We start from the raw sequence: 16985 nt of genomic DNA, 5'->3' as shown, positions 1-16985 counted from the left end.
AGTTTGGTAGTGGTGGTACCCACTTCTCCTCTATAAATATTTGAGCATCATTATTCCCAGAAGAACCAACCAAACTATATTTTTGAAAATTTTCTATCATAGCATAAGCCCAGTCCACATTTATCTTAAATTTATTCCCTGCGAATTCATGGTTGATCTTGCAAATTTCATGACAGATTGCCCAACAGAGAGTAGCACAACATTCAAAATCCTCTTGCTTGAAGGTAGCCAAAAGAAATAAAGCACAATCTAGAAATGAGGCTTCTTGATGCAATTTTAAACATTGCCAAAATTGGGTGTTCTTCCATACAATTCGAACAATCGGGCAAAAAAAAAAACAGTGACTCGTAAAAGTATGAAAATATTTACAAAGAAAACAAGTAAATTCTGTAAGGATGTGATGCAATGCTAAATTGACCGGTGTAGGCAGTAAATCATGAGAGGCACGTCACAGAAAAATGCAGATTTTGGGCTGGATACGCATCTTCATAGTAAGTTCCATCAAGATTAATTTGGATGTGAAGATTGAAAAGGATGAGGAGTCAAGCTGCTCCTTTCCCTATGATTACCTTCTTTAACAGTGTATTTATCACTTTTGTTGCCAACCCAAAATCTGATATCCACACTACCATTTCTGTTTAAAAAAACATTGAGAATGTCTTTATTTATTTGTTACAGTAGTTTATGTGTATTTTATTATACCAGTTTATGTGTACAGTTACAAAATTATGATTTTGAAACATCTCAGTCAAAGTATTTTTGGGAAGGGAGACGTGTTACATTCCTGACATGTTGGAATTTTTTCAATATAAAAATTAGAAGCTCGGTTTTTTTTAGAATAAATTTCCAGGCGATACAACGGTTCACGTGGTCCAATCTTCTGCCTCAAAAATCGAAATTTCAATATCATTACCTGTTTTAAACATATGCCGGTGGGAAATGAGTCGCGGTGGTTCACTATTCACGTCTTCCGTAGGTTTTACGTCATGGTACACCAAAGAGAACTTTCTGTCCCCCAGTGTCAAGGACCATGACGTAAAACTAGACAAGTATCAATGACGATCAAAAACTCCAACGAAAGAGACGACACAAATACATGGCAGTGTATTTTACAAGGTACAGAATAGGCAGAACATAATGTTTTGAATTTCCAATCAATAGACTATATATTATGCACAGGTATAGACAAGTATTATTTGAAATAATTTATTAATAATTTAATAAATACACAGCAATTCATTTACATATACAAAGAATAAAACCACCAAACTACCACTACGAACAAGATTCTGAAAATGGGCAAAAACAGAAGGTCGAGAGAGAGTGATGCATAAATCCCCCAGTTTATGCATACCAAATGCAGAAGCCCGACAATTCATACCTCACGTACATTATTGAAGCCAACTTCACAACAAAACTGCAAGCATATGCACAATTCAGGAGGCATTCTTCACGCCGTAATTGGACTGTATTTCTCACCCATAGCACCGCCTTTTTGTTTTTGGAATTGAATGTAGCGTAATGTGCTCGTGAAAAAATTATCGGAAGCTTGATTTGGAGTTGTGCTGTCACTCTGCATCTCAGTCTTGATTAACTCTACAAGGCTCTGAATGAGACCACCAGTTATATGAGGGTTTCCCTTTTCGAAAAAATATAGGTACCTGAATAATTTTTAGAAAAAAATAAAGGCAATACAGATAGAACTAAAATTAAATCTCAACTGCAGCTCAAAATAATCCATTAAACTAACTTGTTGAGTATTTCAACAAAGAGCGTCACAGGTCCACTGCTACCCCTTGTAACATTTGCCATCTGTTGAGCAGCGTTTGCTATCCTTAGGGAACGCTTTAAGCAAAGTAAAACCCTGTAAACAAAGAAACATGAGCATTTCATGTCATCTGATCAAAAGCAAACCGAAAAGATGTAATTGTCCAGACTCGAGACTTTTGCCCAAGTGGCCAAGAACGAGCTATTACTCTAGTACCAAATGAGTATTTAGCTTGCCTAATTGTTTGGCTAAATATCAATTTTAGTCCCCTAAGAAATTACACTAACTTGATTGTGGTAATACAATTAATAGCTAAAGTTGATGTATCTTAATGTTAACACTTGCAGCAAAAAAGAAACAAATAAATTAAGAGTACTAAAATGTTGTGATTCATTGACAAAATTTCTATTTTAATCTTGCATCTATTATTCAGCAATCAATTTTTTAATTATTCACATTTGTCATAAATTGGGAAATTTTCGTGGAAAAAGTGTTAAGAAAAGACTAAAGTTGGTTAGTGCAGAATAGAATACAGTACTGAAATTGATTATCGCATAAACAGAGGAATAAAAGCAACCCCTGTAGCAACATGCCTACAAATGTCCTTTTGCCAGATAACGAAATGACGCAATACCATAAACAGTTTATATTAAAACAAAAAAATTAGATACAGTTCACCTTTCTCCATCTTTGATGCCGTCCTGATCATCAACCCAGAACAGATGCGCACAAGCATAAACGGCTCTACACTGATCAGGCTTCTTTAAAAGTTTGGCTGAATACTAGAAGAAAAAAGCAAATCAGGAGAGGATGCAGATAAAACAGGCCTTGGAACAAGCTGCACAGAAAACACTGATAAAGTTACCCCGGTAGCCTTATGTGTCATCGTGTCTCTGTTCTCAACACCAAATACATTCATTCTCTGAAGTGTCCCAATAATTAGGTGTATGGCAGTTACCTGGGCTTTAGAATCCTGAAAATGATGGAAAAAAGTTACAGTAATTGCTCTTAAGTCGCGGATGTCAAAAATCTGCTATAAGATGAATTAACTCAAGAAGATAGTTATGTATTTGATAAATACCGCGATTTCTTCCTCATATAGCACAAAAGCTTGCGTGAAAAACTCATAAGCCACTGGTTCAAGATCGCAGTCATTAGCTGCCTGTAGACACAGATTTCCAAACGAATGCTATCAAAGAGAAATCAATTATGTACCTAGAAGCAAAAAGACTGACATCGAATCAGCAAACTTACACGAGTAATCCTATTAGTGCTATATTTAAGGACGAGTTAAGCCTGATATGGAATAAGATCCGATAATCGGATGAAGGTTCAGCAGATGATAAATTTAATATTGTCTTCTACTCCATGAATACTGATAGGTATGAAAAATCTATCTTACACATCATTAATCCATCTAAATTATTGCAACTATCACAAGTCAGTCTCCTCCTCTCGATATTCATTAACTTCCAAATGTTCATTGAAGCACATGACGTGACTGACAAGGGATCCAGGTCATTTGCTTTGACGCTAAACATAATAGTGCTATTAAACACTCCATCTCCCCAACTATCTCTTGCAACTGTGTGCCAATTTCTAAGGGTTATTTAGTAGTTGAATAGCGATGCATTTTGACTCATGCTACAGAAAAAATGTGCTACCACAATTTTATTCCACTTTAGCAGAACGAAACGGTCCTAATTTTTCCTTTACCTCTGCACATTGCAAGCACAGTCTCAATGCCAATTCAGGTGATGGAACAACTGAAAGAGCCTCAATAACCTGTTGCAACAACACATATTTGTCCAGTCAGCGAGTATCATATAACATTTTAACCATATAAAACTATAACATTTTAACCATAGATTTTATATATACTTAGATAGTGAAAAGATAAATGGAAGCATCGTCCGAAATAGCAGCCATTAATCTGTAGCAGATTGGCACTTCACTGGAGGATGATGCACGGATAAAAACAAATATCCAGTTCAGCACCTAAATAAGCAGATAATTTCAAATTGCTCGAAGCAATTAAAAATTAGGATCATGTGGTCTAATTTCAAGGCTGAAAGTTTAGTTACCTGATTCAAGAGCTGAAAGTTTAGTTACCTGATTCAAGAGCTGAAAAATTCTCTTTGGAGTAGCAGGAACTTCTTCTCCAGCTACATCCCCATCTTGACCATGCAATCTTCTAACCAACTACAACAGGAAAATATTCGTCAAGCTTGAAAAATTCATTCTTAACCATCACAGTGAAACTCAAACCATATTTTAATGTATTGTTGCAGTTTTTATTATTACCAACTAACTTCAACTTTTTAAACAAAAGTACATGCACTAATGAAACGCCATACCTTGAGGGCAGAAAAAACAAGAGGTGGGATGGTGAAAGGTAAGCGTTTGGGACCTCCAACCGATATATATTTCCACACAGTATATATTATCTGATAAAGTAGAAAACGAATGTTGACAATTACAACATGACCTCTGTGAATACACAAACACAACTTCACGAAGTAAATTTAGTTTTAGGGATTATGACAACCTCCATTAATACCATCACAACAATAACGAAAACCAACGCAAAAAAATTTACACAGTTATATTATCACAATCAAACGAGAGAATACATCAGAAGGGACAGAAGCCAAAACACATAACTTCACCACATATGCAGATGACCCAGCCATATCTGACAGTATATACCATACAAATATTGCGAGAATTAATGATCAAATTAAACTGAGAACAGTATTTGCATCCATTTTCAGTGATCTTGCCCATGTCCCTCCCATAGATTTTACCAAAACTAAACTGCCAATCAAAATCCATGTTCTGAAGACTTCGCAATAAAAGATTAAAAGTCAAATATGCTGAAATTTACGCTTTTGGATGGTTCCTCAGATACACGACTGTACTGGCGATAGAAAGTTACAAGTCCTGAGATTCTTCACATATCTTGACGGACCAATCGAGGCGAGGTACTTACTTGGTGTGGCTATACACAGATACTTGTAAGATCAGTCAAAAACATGGACAAAAGCAGCTATTCATATAAGATTGCGTTCATATTTACTGCAAACCAGGTAAAATAAACAGAAGCGGATTTTGATACCTTAAAGCTACTAAAATATTGCAGATTACTGAAGCAATTAGGACAATTGCTACAAACATCCATCCTAAGACAGAAAAATCTTTTCACCAAAAGACAAATCACCTTTAACATTTCTTCCGAGTCGTCATTATACAACACATGCATGAGGCCGGCAACAGAGTTTTGCTCCTCGTTGAAATCCTCTTCATCAAGCTGTTGGACAAAATATATGACCCACAGAAGAAATTAACACCAACAACAGTCAACAAGAACAAACAGATATTTAGGCAACTGATTAGCAAAAAAGGTATTAAACTACAATGCAACCTCATCTGTTTGAATTCCATCTAAATCTTTCATAAGTCCTTTAATCAGTTCAAATAGAACCTCAACCTGCAAAGTAAATTTGAGTGATGTGTCTGGTGCATCAAAATGAAAAATAATACAAAGTTCAATGAGTAATCCACCTTGTCAGAACTTGATACAGAAGTCTTATTTTTCATAATGCTTCTGATAATAACCATTGCCATAACTTTATTCGTTCCAGCATCAAGGTGATCCATGACACGGGGATAATTTGAGAGAGTAAGAGCTGTGACAGTATCATTGTATTTATCTAGCGGAGCACTCAGAAGCATAACAACTTGTTTTGTGGCTTTACTATCCTCAAGCTTTGGTTTCCCGGATAATTTCTTGACACATGCTGCCTACGAAGGATCAGCATGCCAGAGACGATCAAAGTTATAAGTTATTCAGTATTTTGATTAAAGGTGCCAATAGATTGTCAAATACTGCATGGAATCCCAAAACTAAAGAATTCATGTGTTTTGGCTTAAGACGAAATCTGTATGAATTTGGCAGTATTGAGAAAAGTAACATACCAGCACTTGATCGACATAGTCCAGACGATCGGGATGTACACGAAGAGTGAAAGTCAGAAGGGAGACATATAAAGAAATTGCACCAACTATCGGCATGTCAATCTGTGCTTCGATGACCTGCATGGAGAACCTATTTGCGTTTCAAATTATTCGACTTTCCTTCATTTGCTAGGAAGTATATTGCAAAGGGATGGAAAGGAACAATGCTGTACGTGCCTACTATAATTTGATTTCTTCTCTGTTTTTTACTTTCACAAGTTACCCTAGGGATAAAATTTGTAAATTCAAGTTAAAAAGTGTCTCCTCGCCTAAAATTTATTTTTATACAAAACCAGGTGAACGACACTCTTTTCCTTCACCTCCATGGTATCAAACAACTGAATTATTTGTTAAATCTTTTTGCCTAGATGGAAGAATTAAATCCTGATCTTTACCCCTTCCACCATCAGACTTTCATGATACAAAATACACCGGTTGTGCCTCAATCACAAGGAACTAAACATATTGTGTCAAATGGAAACAGGATCAGACATAAGTAGAAATTTGGCTGTTGAAGGCAGACATTACATACATTTCAAGTATCAGGTACGAACAGGAGGACAATTCTTCCATGTAAGCTTCAGTATTTTGGAATTGCATATGTTAACCTCAGTTTATCATGCATGTGTCAGAGCTACTCTTATGGTCATTAAGGCCATGAAATTTGGTGTATTATCAAAACAAATTAAGTGGTGCCTCTAGTGCTCTACATAATGATGTTTGTATCAGTGAAAGCAGAAACAAGAATGTTATATGATAGGTCAGATCTCAACCTCCCTGGAACATATTTCATTAATCCCACCTAAATTACATTTAAAAATCTTTTACACAAAAATTAGCTTGTAAACCATCTTCACATTCAAAAGCATTAACTCGACAGATATCATGTTCCTGGTTGGATAGCTAGGCGATGTAAAATCATACATCATCTTTCATGTATAAAATGTAGCTTCATAATTTTCCAATTCCTTTAATCAAAAAATCATGATGCTCATAAATACAAATTGTACATGGTATGAATCAAGTCTATAATACAGACGGTACGTATGAACTGACAAGTATCAGATAAAATCTAAATCCATATCTAACCGCCATTCACTAATGATAAGACAATGTCAGATTTCGAGCACCTTCAAAAGGTACCAATTGTTTTTAACAATGGATAAAATTGGCAAAATAATGAGAGCCGATAGAGCATTCCTTGCCTATATATTGGAGTAATGGACGTAACTTTCATGATTTTTAAGTGTTATTAAGCAACACTTAAAAGACCAGACCTTGGAAAGTCAACAAGAAATGAAAAATATGAAAATAAGGGTGTCGGTGCATCAGAGCCCCTTTAATTACTCCGTCAATAGCTCAACTTATGCCCCTCAGAGGACCTCACTAAACTAAATTCATAAGCTAAAGAAAATTTTTCATCAATTTGATTACGCATATTTGTTATTATTTTAGCAATAAATGCACAACATTAATGTTCCCTTTCTTACCTACCGCATATTTTTAAGTTTTCTGGAACTCATTCAAATACAGTAACAAAATTTACCTTTCCAATGGCAGTGCTCAGTTTGGAAAATGCTTCAACTTGTAAAAACTCCGGTAATATCTACAGAGGAAAAAGTGTTCAGTCAACAGAATCTGCAGAAGTCATTAAAAGTAGGAAAAGCGCTCACTTCAGGACTTGAAGCAGCATAGGTTGACAATCTATCCATCAATTGTGACAAAACTGTTTTGATGTCAACCACCGGCTGAGAATCACAATGAAGCACATCAAGATAATTACTCAATAATCACAGCATAATAACATATCGTGTAATGATGAAGTGGCAATCTCTTAAGATCTAGAATTTCCAGCGATGATGCAAAATATTATTCATACATGAGAAACACCCAACTAACTACAATCTTGTTCAGAAGATGTACAAGAACAAGTGTGTGCTCTCAGTGCTTGAAAGTCCATCCTGGTCTAGATGTTAAAAAGGCCAGAATCATCACCAGCTTGCCTTTTGCCAAACCATAAAATTCTTTGAAACTATATTTCTCCCTTGCTCCCTTCAAGCCTGTGGTTACCAATCTCCCTCTATGCCCACTTTAGCAATTATGGTAAAGCAAAAGGAGTTTCACAACTCCTATAAGTTAATTTCAATGGTAGAAGTACTCGAGTAAAGTGGTTCTGGTTCATTTTGTTCAACTAACTAGGCCCAACTACACTACTCGAGATTAAACCAATTTTGTATCTTCTAGTTTACAAATTTTTGTTCAATTTTCCCATCCTTTCTTCAGTCACCTTCATGTTGACACATTTCTTTAGCAACAGTTTATATTTGTATTTCCTTTGCAATGAATGTTTGAGTACATTAGTAGATTTATCTTCAACATTAACAAGGTATTTAGTACTCTCAATATACCACAGTTCAATAGTTAAATGAATTAACATCTTCCAAGTAATAACTCAAATAGTATTTTTTGTTATTGTGATCAATAGTTAGCACTTTAGTAGTCCGGAAAAATCCTGAAAAACTTAAAACAATATTCACGATAGTATATTTCAGCCATGACATACTTGTTCCAAAATATCCACCATGAAAATGGTGTTCTGATTTCTATAATGTTTTCCTTCTGGGACTACCTGAAGGCCTAAGGGTCTCATTTCCTCAAGAAGAAACTTGTCCTAAAAGAGGAGTGCAATGCACCCCTTTCCTATGTCCACCTCTGGATGAAAGAAAAAGTTAACTAAAAAGAAACATATCCATTGTTAAATTTTCCACTGACCTGAAGTTGGGAGCAGGCACCCAATAATGTCTCAAGGGTCTGCAAATGGTACTCATCTGGAAAGACCTGAATTATGCAGTCCATCAGATAATACTGGGCAAGTTCATCCTTACAATTAACAACCTGTCGGAAATGTTTAGAACACGTCTTAGAAGAAAGTAGCTATAACTTCTTAGTATCTCAAAATCACCAAAATTGAAACAGACTAATTTACCTGCTCCAACACTCTCTGAAGAACACTGTCTCTATATATTTCAAGGCCAACACCCTCTATCTGACTGAGAACGTGTAAATTTTTCCCAACCTAGAACATAAGAAAAACGGCTGAACTGCATCTTTAGAAGTTAAAAATGGAGGAGATATGAATATGGTAAACAATTGCATAGGATTATTGCCCTTACAAGATCGCGTAGTTCGTTCCTTTCCTTTTCAAGCTTCTCTTTCTCCCTCAGAGGTCCCTGCAAGACCAGGAAAGAAGGCCTGAACTCAATATCACCACATAAAATGATACATTGCGTGCATTATCACTTCAGCAAGCATAAAATATGCCCATATCACTTATTTCAACTTTGTGGCAACAAGTTCTTGGAAACCATTCATATCAAAACTAGGAACATAACAAGAATGCCGAATGATTTACACAGACCTGATGTTGCATCCGTACCCAAAGTTTATTCATCTCGGTGAAATTTTGAAGGACAAATTCGACAGCATCCATGACAGTGTCACCTTCACTACAATGAGAGTTGTATGGAATTACTATAAGAAAAGAAGAAGAAAAAAACACAGCAAAAATATAATCTCAGCCAACATCAAACCATAACAAACAACTTAGTTGAAAGTGGCAAAAGTCACTAAATCAAGAGAATAAAACTCTAAGTAAATGAGCAACTTAAGACCATCTTCAACCCTACGTCCAAAAAAAATGATTGTTTTCAATTCATTACTCTATTTTAGTGCAGGACTAACTTCAAATAGCACAATTATTTGATCAAATATAAAAATCATCTCCAACCCATCAATTTTAAACTCAACTCTAAGAATAATATTTTGGAATATTCTCCATTACTTTATTTACGACAATTAAATATTTCACAAATTATTTAAATATATTAAAATAACTATATATCAAAATTTAAACTCTTAAATAATTCACATAATTAATCTAAGTAAACTGTTTGTTAATTTTAAATATAAAATAATATTAGCAAATTTAAGTTGCCGATTATCAAAAATAAAACCAATCTTAAAATTATTCTTAAACCATGAAATCTATTTTGGATTATTAACTTAATTTATAACTATTAACAATATTTAAACAAATGAAAAACAACAATAAAAGTATAGCGCAGGTACAGTTGGCACGGCACTGTAGCACCTCTCCAATTTAGAGCAAGATTTACCGCTTGATTGGAGCGGTGCTAGGGACGCCATGTCGGCAATCAACGCCAAGATGGCACACCCTTGGAGATGCCCAAACACTTAGACATAGGGGAATTTATCCACAACTTCTTTCAATCTGATATCTATGTTTCCAGCAAACATGCCATGCATGAAGGTTCACTAAGAAAAGTAACTTAACTGAACCAACTTATATTATTATTCAGCCACAAACAAGATGATTTTTTTTTTTTCTGGATACAACAAGATGAACATGAAACAGAGCAACATGAATAAGATTTACAAGAGTATAGCACCATGGGTGTGGAGGAGAACCAGAGAGGGAAAAGCTTCAGATGGAAAGGAAAAGCAATGGAAATTAAGATTTTGAATTAATACAGAACTAGCATACACTCAGACTCATAAAAAGAAGTTGCTTTTGTTATCCCATGAGCATTATGAGCAGAGAATACATTTTGTCTTATCTATAAATAGCACACTATATTGCAAAATTGAAGAGACAGTTTTCTTACTCTTCATACTCTGAACCGATATCTGGCAACTTGTCTCTGCTAACTTGAGCAAGGTAACTCCTCAAAAAGAGCCCACGTAATGGATGTTGAACTCCACGACACATCTCAACAAGATCCTTCAAAACATGCTTAGCAGGAGCCTGTTTTGACTTTATGTAAACAGATCCAACTGTACACAAGAGATACCTGATATATTGAAGAATCAAACATGAGCAACAAAAGTGCCACTAATTTCGTTAACACTAAAATTCATGCACACGCTATGCAGAATAACGGACAAATCCATACCTTCAGTAAAGAGATTATAGTAATTCTAAAACAATCCTATCACCTTTTCCGATTCTTACCTTTCAAGGGAACAAATTAGAAAGAAAAATTTCCCCTTATGTGAATTCATTTGGACATAACCATCTCACTTCATTCTCATTTCTCAATATATAGTTTTCCTCGTATTCACATCTCCAAGCATAATAATTACTTCTAATTCAACTTTTAGATAATCAACAAAACACTCCTTTCTATATTATATTAGAACTGAAAACAATCTATTTTAAAATAATGTTTAGCTTTGTTTGCTTATGTATTGAGAAAACAATGTTCATCCTTAGAGAATGAAAATACATTTGGAAGGTACTCCCCTTACTGTTTCTCCCCGAGTTGTAAACAAGAGAACACACATGTATATAATTACGCTCATATACATAAATTATACATGTAAATAAATATACTGGTATATTGCATAACAAATAGTGCAAAAATAGAATCTAAATCCAGCATAAAACGTTTCAACTACTGCGGTGTGGAAAAGGAAAATGATTGTATGACATATCAAATAAACGCAGAATAAAGTTACAAAAACAGAAGATTTAAAGAATCCAGTGGAGCGGACCACATTTTGATCAAAACTTACAGCCTAGGTAAAATGTTCCCAGCGTGCTGAACCAGTTCGTAAAGGTCAACCACCGAACAACCGTGCCGATCTTCGTCCTTGAAGAACATTTCCAGCCTCCTCAACTCATCAAAAGCTCGCATATCTAAGACACGAACACACAAAAATTCCCCAAAATGAACACGCATTACATTAATTCACCACATGTATGAAAAAAATACTGCGCTAAAGACAGATCCAGAAAATATACAAAGCTCGTAATATTTGTGAGGCGAGAGCTTCGACGTTCGTAGCTCAGACAACAACTGCGCGGCGAATTTCAACGCTTCTCTGAGGTTATTCGAGTCCTTCAATCATGAAAATCAAAATCACAGATCAAAATTTACTGCAGTTGGAGAAATTAGGACCCTAAGTTGGATGGGGTTGTACCAAAGCTCGATGCAAATAGAAGGCGTTGTGCTGAATTCCGGCGATGCCTTCTGCGAGCCATTTCTCCTCGTCGTCGATTCCGTTTAACATCGTTTTGCTTCTTCCGATTCTCAACTGATTCCAGTTGGAACAGTGAAGAATATGACACATATGCAGATGATAATAATAATAATAATAATAATGTAATATTGCGTGTGATGTCACCATGATGATAATAGGGTAAATTATAAGGACCTAAGGTCCAAAACTTACTTTATATCTTTTATCTTTAAAAGTTTGGTTAAGTTCTCCAATAATTTAAAATTTTCAAAAATATCTTTGAATTTTTTTGGTGCGTGATATTATTGTAATTATCGAATATGTTCTTAAAACCATAGAGTATGAAGACACATAACTATACAAAGTTTCTAGTGTATATGCCAAATTTTTGTATTTATTTAACTCATAATGTTTCCGTAAAATTAATTACATATTTTATCTTTTTGATCAAAATGTATTGGGTTGTATCTGTTATTTTAAAAACTATTCCTCGTATGTGCTAGCAACACATGGTTTTTCAAGTGGATTCTTTCAACATCACTTAGCACAACTTTGTATCGTTTTCTAACTCATTATGTATAGGAAATAAGTTTAATTTAAAAATAATACATGAAAGGGCAGTAAGTCTTGGTTCTTTTATTCAAACATACAAAATATTATTACATAGTAACCTTCTGTGGAAGAAAAATAAAATTGTTTAGCTACGTATCGTAACTAAAATTACAACACGTAATCTGTAGGGATGGCAATGGGTAGGGTATGGGTCTGATTTCATACATCCATCCACATACTCATTTATTAAATTCATCCTCATACCCATCGGGTATTGAATTTCATCCACATCCCGATTACCCAATTATTTAATCGGGTCTAAAAATCCCTCTATACCATCTTCTATTCGGGTCGGGTATCGGATCCTCCAATGGGTTCGGATGAAATTGCCATCCCTAGTAATCTGAAAATAGCAAAATTTATTTTAAAAGAAAAATAAAGAAGTTTAATGATGTTTTTATCTTGCTTCAATCTTGGTACAAATAGAAGCTTCATTTGGATTTGAAACTCCTAATTGATTGTTTTGTCAGTTGTGGCTGACAACATATTTTAGTTGGTATACCACTAGTTAATGGTGGTTAAGTGGTTCATCCACTACTAATTAAGTGATTGGATCGCATGCCCTCTTTATCTTTATCGTGGAATATTTTGCTTTTTTATGGTGCCCGAGAGAAACGTGACTTGTGTGAACCTTCACCGATTGGACTTGTTTCTGTATTATGTTTTCGATCATATCTAGACCAAAAACTATTCCCGAATTCTGGCTCTTTCTGATTCAAGCATTTTGAGCATATTTATTTTGATCATTAGCCATGTTGCATAATTTTCGACGAAAAATAGAAATTTGACTTTTTATATCTCTGTAACACATACCCATAATCATCATGCTCTTAGAGTGGAGATGTAGTTTTCAGTAAATGATGAAACAAGAGTTGTTTTATCTTCTGAAGGGTCCTCAATGAACTTCTGGATTTTAATGTCTGATCTCCTAAGCTTGGTGAAATGAAATACTTCATGTGAGCTTTTCGGTTGTTTCTGGTGATGCATTGAAAAATTAGGGCTTCATAATGTCTCATTTGGATAAATAATCATTGTTTGCCCATGTTTCATGAGCTACTTGACAAACTCTTCTCGGCATGTTGTAGCCTACCCGCAACTTCTGTATTTAGGGCAAATCTTATTGAACTCGGTTTGAAGTATTTCAAGATGTTCTCTCAAATGCCTCTGCATTTTCATGATGACATCGACATTAGTATTGACCATATCTTGTTAAGAAATCTGCAAATATATTTTCACGTTATTTAATTATAACAATATCAAAAATATAATTTTGACACAAAGTCTATCATCTCAATAATCTAGTATTATCAGTTTATATTCAATTTTATTTTCAATGAAGTTTTTAATTGTATATTATCAACTTTTAAGACAAATTTATTTGCAAATAAAAATAATAGTAAATTTTCGAGTCTTTTTTCTACATTAAATTGCTTTTCATCGGTATATCATCGTATGACTTCTGCGTATAAGAATATTCTAATGTAATACGGGCATGGTTGTTCTCTATTTAATGTGAACTTCGTAAGAACCGCCACCAATGATCAATAACATATGGGTGTAATGACAAATAATTTTCATATTGAGAAATAACTATTTTTGAAGATTTTTTCAAATATACTTTAATTGGCTTAATAATTTTATATGTTCTTATGTCCATAAGAATCTTGCAGTAATGAACTGAAAATTTTTCTGTGTTTTGCTATGTCCTTAATAAACATCCAACAAAGTTATGCGTCTTTTTGATCACCACGTGTTATTGCATAAATATTCATGATTATCTATTTCTAATCTAAAGAATTTAATCTTTCTTTTAACAATGGTTGCTTTCAGACTATTACGGTTTTTTTAAAAAAACTTTAGAGAAAATCTTTAAATGTTTAATATGTTCGTCCATAATTTTAGATGATATTAAAATATCATCCGTATAAACAAACATAAAATTAAAATATTATTTAAATAGATTGTATAGCTTTATTTGAAATATTTGAGTGCATTAGCTAAACCTATCAGTAATAATTCCCAAATATAATGACCTTGCGGTGTGAAGAAAGTCGTGAATTTCTTGATTTTTTCCTTTATCTATGTTTGATAAAATCCAGACCTACCATCAAATATAAAGATCATTTTTGTGTTGCATATATAACTATTTAAATGATATCTAATATGCATGAAATAACAATCAAACTCCAGAGTTTTATTAATTTTTTTATAATTAATTTACTAACATGGATTTGTTCTTCTTGATTTAACCACGATTTCTTATCAAGAAACATGATCTGTTGTATGATGATATTTCTGTTCTGGTTAAAACCAATGTCCAAATGTTATTTGATAATAATTTGCATATTCTTTTGATCAATTATATTCATTGAGATAAAATTGCATCTAACAAACTCATATTCATTGTCTTCTTTAATTTTAAAAGTGACTTGGGGTTGGTTCATTTCCCATTATGCAAAAAAGTCTTCATTGTAGTTGTATTTGATCATTTTCTCGACATATTCTAATGATAAATTTGATTCAAACTCTACATCTTTATGATATAAAGCTATCTTGAAGAATTCTATTTTTTGTGGCTAGAAATATTTATTTGCTCTTAGTTGGAGCATTGTTTCCTCAAACATTCTAGAAACTTTCATATTTTGGTTTATAAATTTTTCTTATCATTTATGGCCCAGTAAAAAATCATTAAATGTAAGGGTATTTTTACCGTGGTTAGTGAGTTTAAACAATGATTTTAGGAATAGGGATTAAATAACAACTTGTGTTTTGATCTGGAGATTTATTTCCAAGCTACCCAAATAACAATAATAATATATATTGTTGTGATTATTATTTTTATTGTGAATTGTTGTCGATTGCTATTGCAAATAATTTAATTAATAATGATTAAATACTGGATTAAACAAAGTCATTTTTTATGCAAACAAACCAAATAAGCGAGTTAGAGCCCAATTTTTTTAAAAAAAATTATTAGTTTTTTAACTGATTGTATTTTATTTTACCTCACCAACTTATTATTTCCCATGAGATATTACGAGGATTGGGCATGAATATAACCATAAGAACATGATGGAAACGGTGAAGATCAAGGTATTATTTGATATGATCCATGAGATAAATAAAGATAGTTCAATCAACTATCAACTCATACATCAGACATAATATAATATTAGTAATTACACTAATTAACTCCTTACATCTATAATTATTTTGTTACTAATACTATAAATTTATATATTTTTATCAACTCATCGCACGACTCAAACGATACTGAAGATAAAAGGATAAAAAATAACATCGAGGAGTCTCGGCTTATTCAATAGAGAAACGTACTTCCTTTAACATTTGTTAAGCATAATATCGATATATTTTATATTTCATTTTAAATTCTACTTAAAAAACTCAATTTATATAAGTCCTAATAGCTAATATAATTAACAATATAATATATGATCCAGATGCATTACATGCTATATTTCAAAGGCAGAAACAAAAAAAAACTGCTTAGCGTCCGTCAAATAGGTAAAGACTCGTAATAACAGATCTTTTTTAAATTTGAAAGTTTGGTCTAACTATAATTGACTCATATTAAGTCGATTTAATAATAATTTAATTTAAGTATACAATAATATGAGTGGAAATATTTTATTTTTTTGGGATCAAACTCCAAGTTAGCGAGTCTATTTTTGGTTTGAAAACAACGTACGGATGTGATTTGACAAAGTTCCTTTAATATTCGAAATTTATTATTAATATTTGTAAATAACTATGAGTTCGGAATCACATATTTGTAACAATAAAATTAAATTTTTATTAATATTTTTAAAAAAAGAGTTGTAAAAATTATAAAAGAAAAAATAATAAGAGAGACGTCATTTTACCATCACAATATATATTTGTAACCAAAAATAAAATTGTAACTTTAAATTGAATTATTAATCACATATTGTAATATAAAAAATATAATTTTGATTTTGAAATAACTAAAATATAAAAATATCATTTTTTTAAAAAAATAAGTTTTTTTTTTATAGTGCATAGCACTCTCTGCGGTAGGTTCCCCATAGCAGAGGATATTGATCCGGAATTATTATGCTTGGTGGTCATTTTGAGAATTTTTAAAATTCTATATAAAAATATATGGATAAAAGAAAAACGCGGAATTTGAAATAGCTAACTAAATCATCTGCCTTAATGTAAATGATGAATTTAAGTTAGAATCAATTTTGCAGATACATCTAGCTATTAAAATGCAACCCCATGAGTTAAACTTTACAAAAACTTGGAAGTATTTTTTGAGATAATATTTATTCTATCGATCAATCATATGTATTTTCTCTAATGCTAAAGGTATATTTCAATAATAAAATTTTGATACGTCGTTCACGCGAAAATTCGCGAAAAATGGTTTAATTTATTAATGAACAAGATATTTTTCTTTTACTTCTTTTAACATTTCATCAGTTTTATACAAATCGTGAATGTTGGTTTAAGATAGCTTCTTTAATGATCTCTGTTAATAATTCCTATCATTTAATGTTCT

The 16985-nt window shown here is 33.0% G+C and overlaps 1 protein-coding gene across 2 annotated transcripts; it reads right to left on the bottom strand.

Annotated features, from left to right (window-relative positions):
• Positions 1 to 1182: 1182 nt before the first annotated feature.
• Positions 1183 to 11964, bottom strand: LOC142552917 (vacuolar protein sorting-associated protein 35B-like). 2 transcript variants are annotated; one of them, XM_075662829.1, is made up of 22 exons: positions 11789 to 11963; positions 11610 to 11706; positions 11381 to 11504; positions 10471 to 10656; positions 9204 to 9291; positions 8959 to 9015; positions 8772 to 8861; positions 8558 to 8680; positions 7459 to 7533; positions 7332 to 7391; positions 5747 to 5863; positions 5333 to 5572; positions 5193 to 5258; positions 4989 to 5078; positions 4126 to 4215; positions 3881 to 3970; positions 3485 to 3553; positions 2850 to 2930; positions 2634 to 2741; positions 2447 to 2550; positions 1751 to 1864; positions 1183 to 1661 (listed from the first exon to the last, which is right to left on the bottom strand). In XM_075662829.1, the coding sequence occupies exons 1-22, from the start codon at positions 11936 to 11938 to the stop codon at positions 1451 to 1453; spliced, it is 2430 nt and encodes an 809-aa protein (XP_075518944.1). In that variant the 5' UTR covers positions 11939 to 11963; the 3' UTR covers positions 1183 to 1450. The 2 variants fall into 2 exon arrangements, 1 of the variants encoding a protein (XP_075518944.1); XR_012821885.1 differs by having other exon boundaries at positions 1457 to 1661; positions 2447 to 2543; positions 11789 to 11964.
• Positions 11965 to 16985: the final 5021 nt, after the last annotated feature.

The sequence above is a fragment of the Primulina tabacum genome, chromosome 8, assembly GCF_025594145.1.
Source record: "Primulina tabacum isolate GXHZ01 chromosome 8, ASM2559414v2, whole genome shotgun sequence".
NCBI classification, from domain to species: Eukaryota; Viridiplantae; Streptophyta; class Magnoliopsida; order Lamiales; family Gesneriaceae; genus Primulina; species Primulina tabacum.
Note: the sequence above shows the minus strand (reverse complement) of the source record. Positions and strands in the feature narration are given on the sequence as shown.

Excerpts from the sequence above, each read along its gene's own strand:
- LOC142552917 (XM_075662829.1), bottom strand. The coding sequence starts at position 11,938 with ATGTGTCATATTCTTCACTGTTCCAACTGGAATCAGTTGAGAATCGGA. Across the intron at positions 10,657-11,380 it reads GGGAACATTTTACCTAGGCT|GTATCTCTTGTGTACAGTTG; the intron begins GTAAGTTTTGAT and ends TCAATATATCAG. Across the intron at positions 5,864-7,331 it reads TGAGCACTGCCATTGGAAAG|GTCATCGAAGCACAGATTGA; the intron begins GTAAATTTTGTT and ends TTCTCCATGCAG.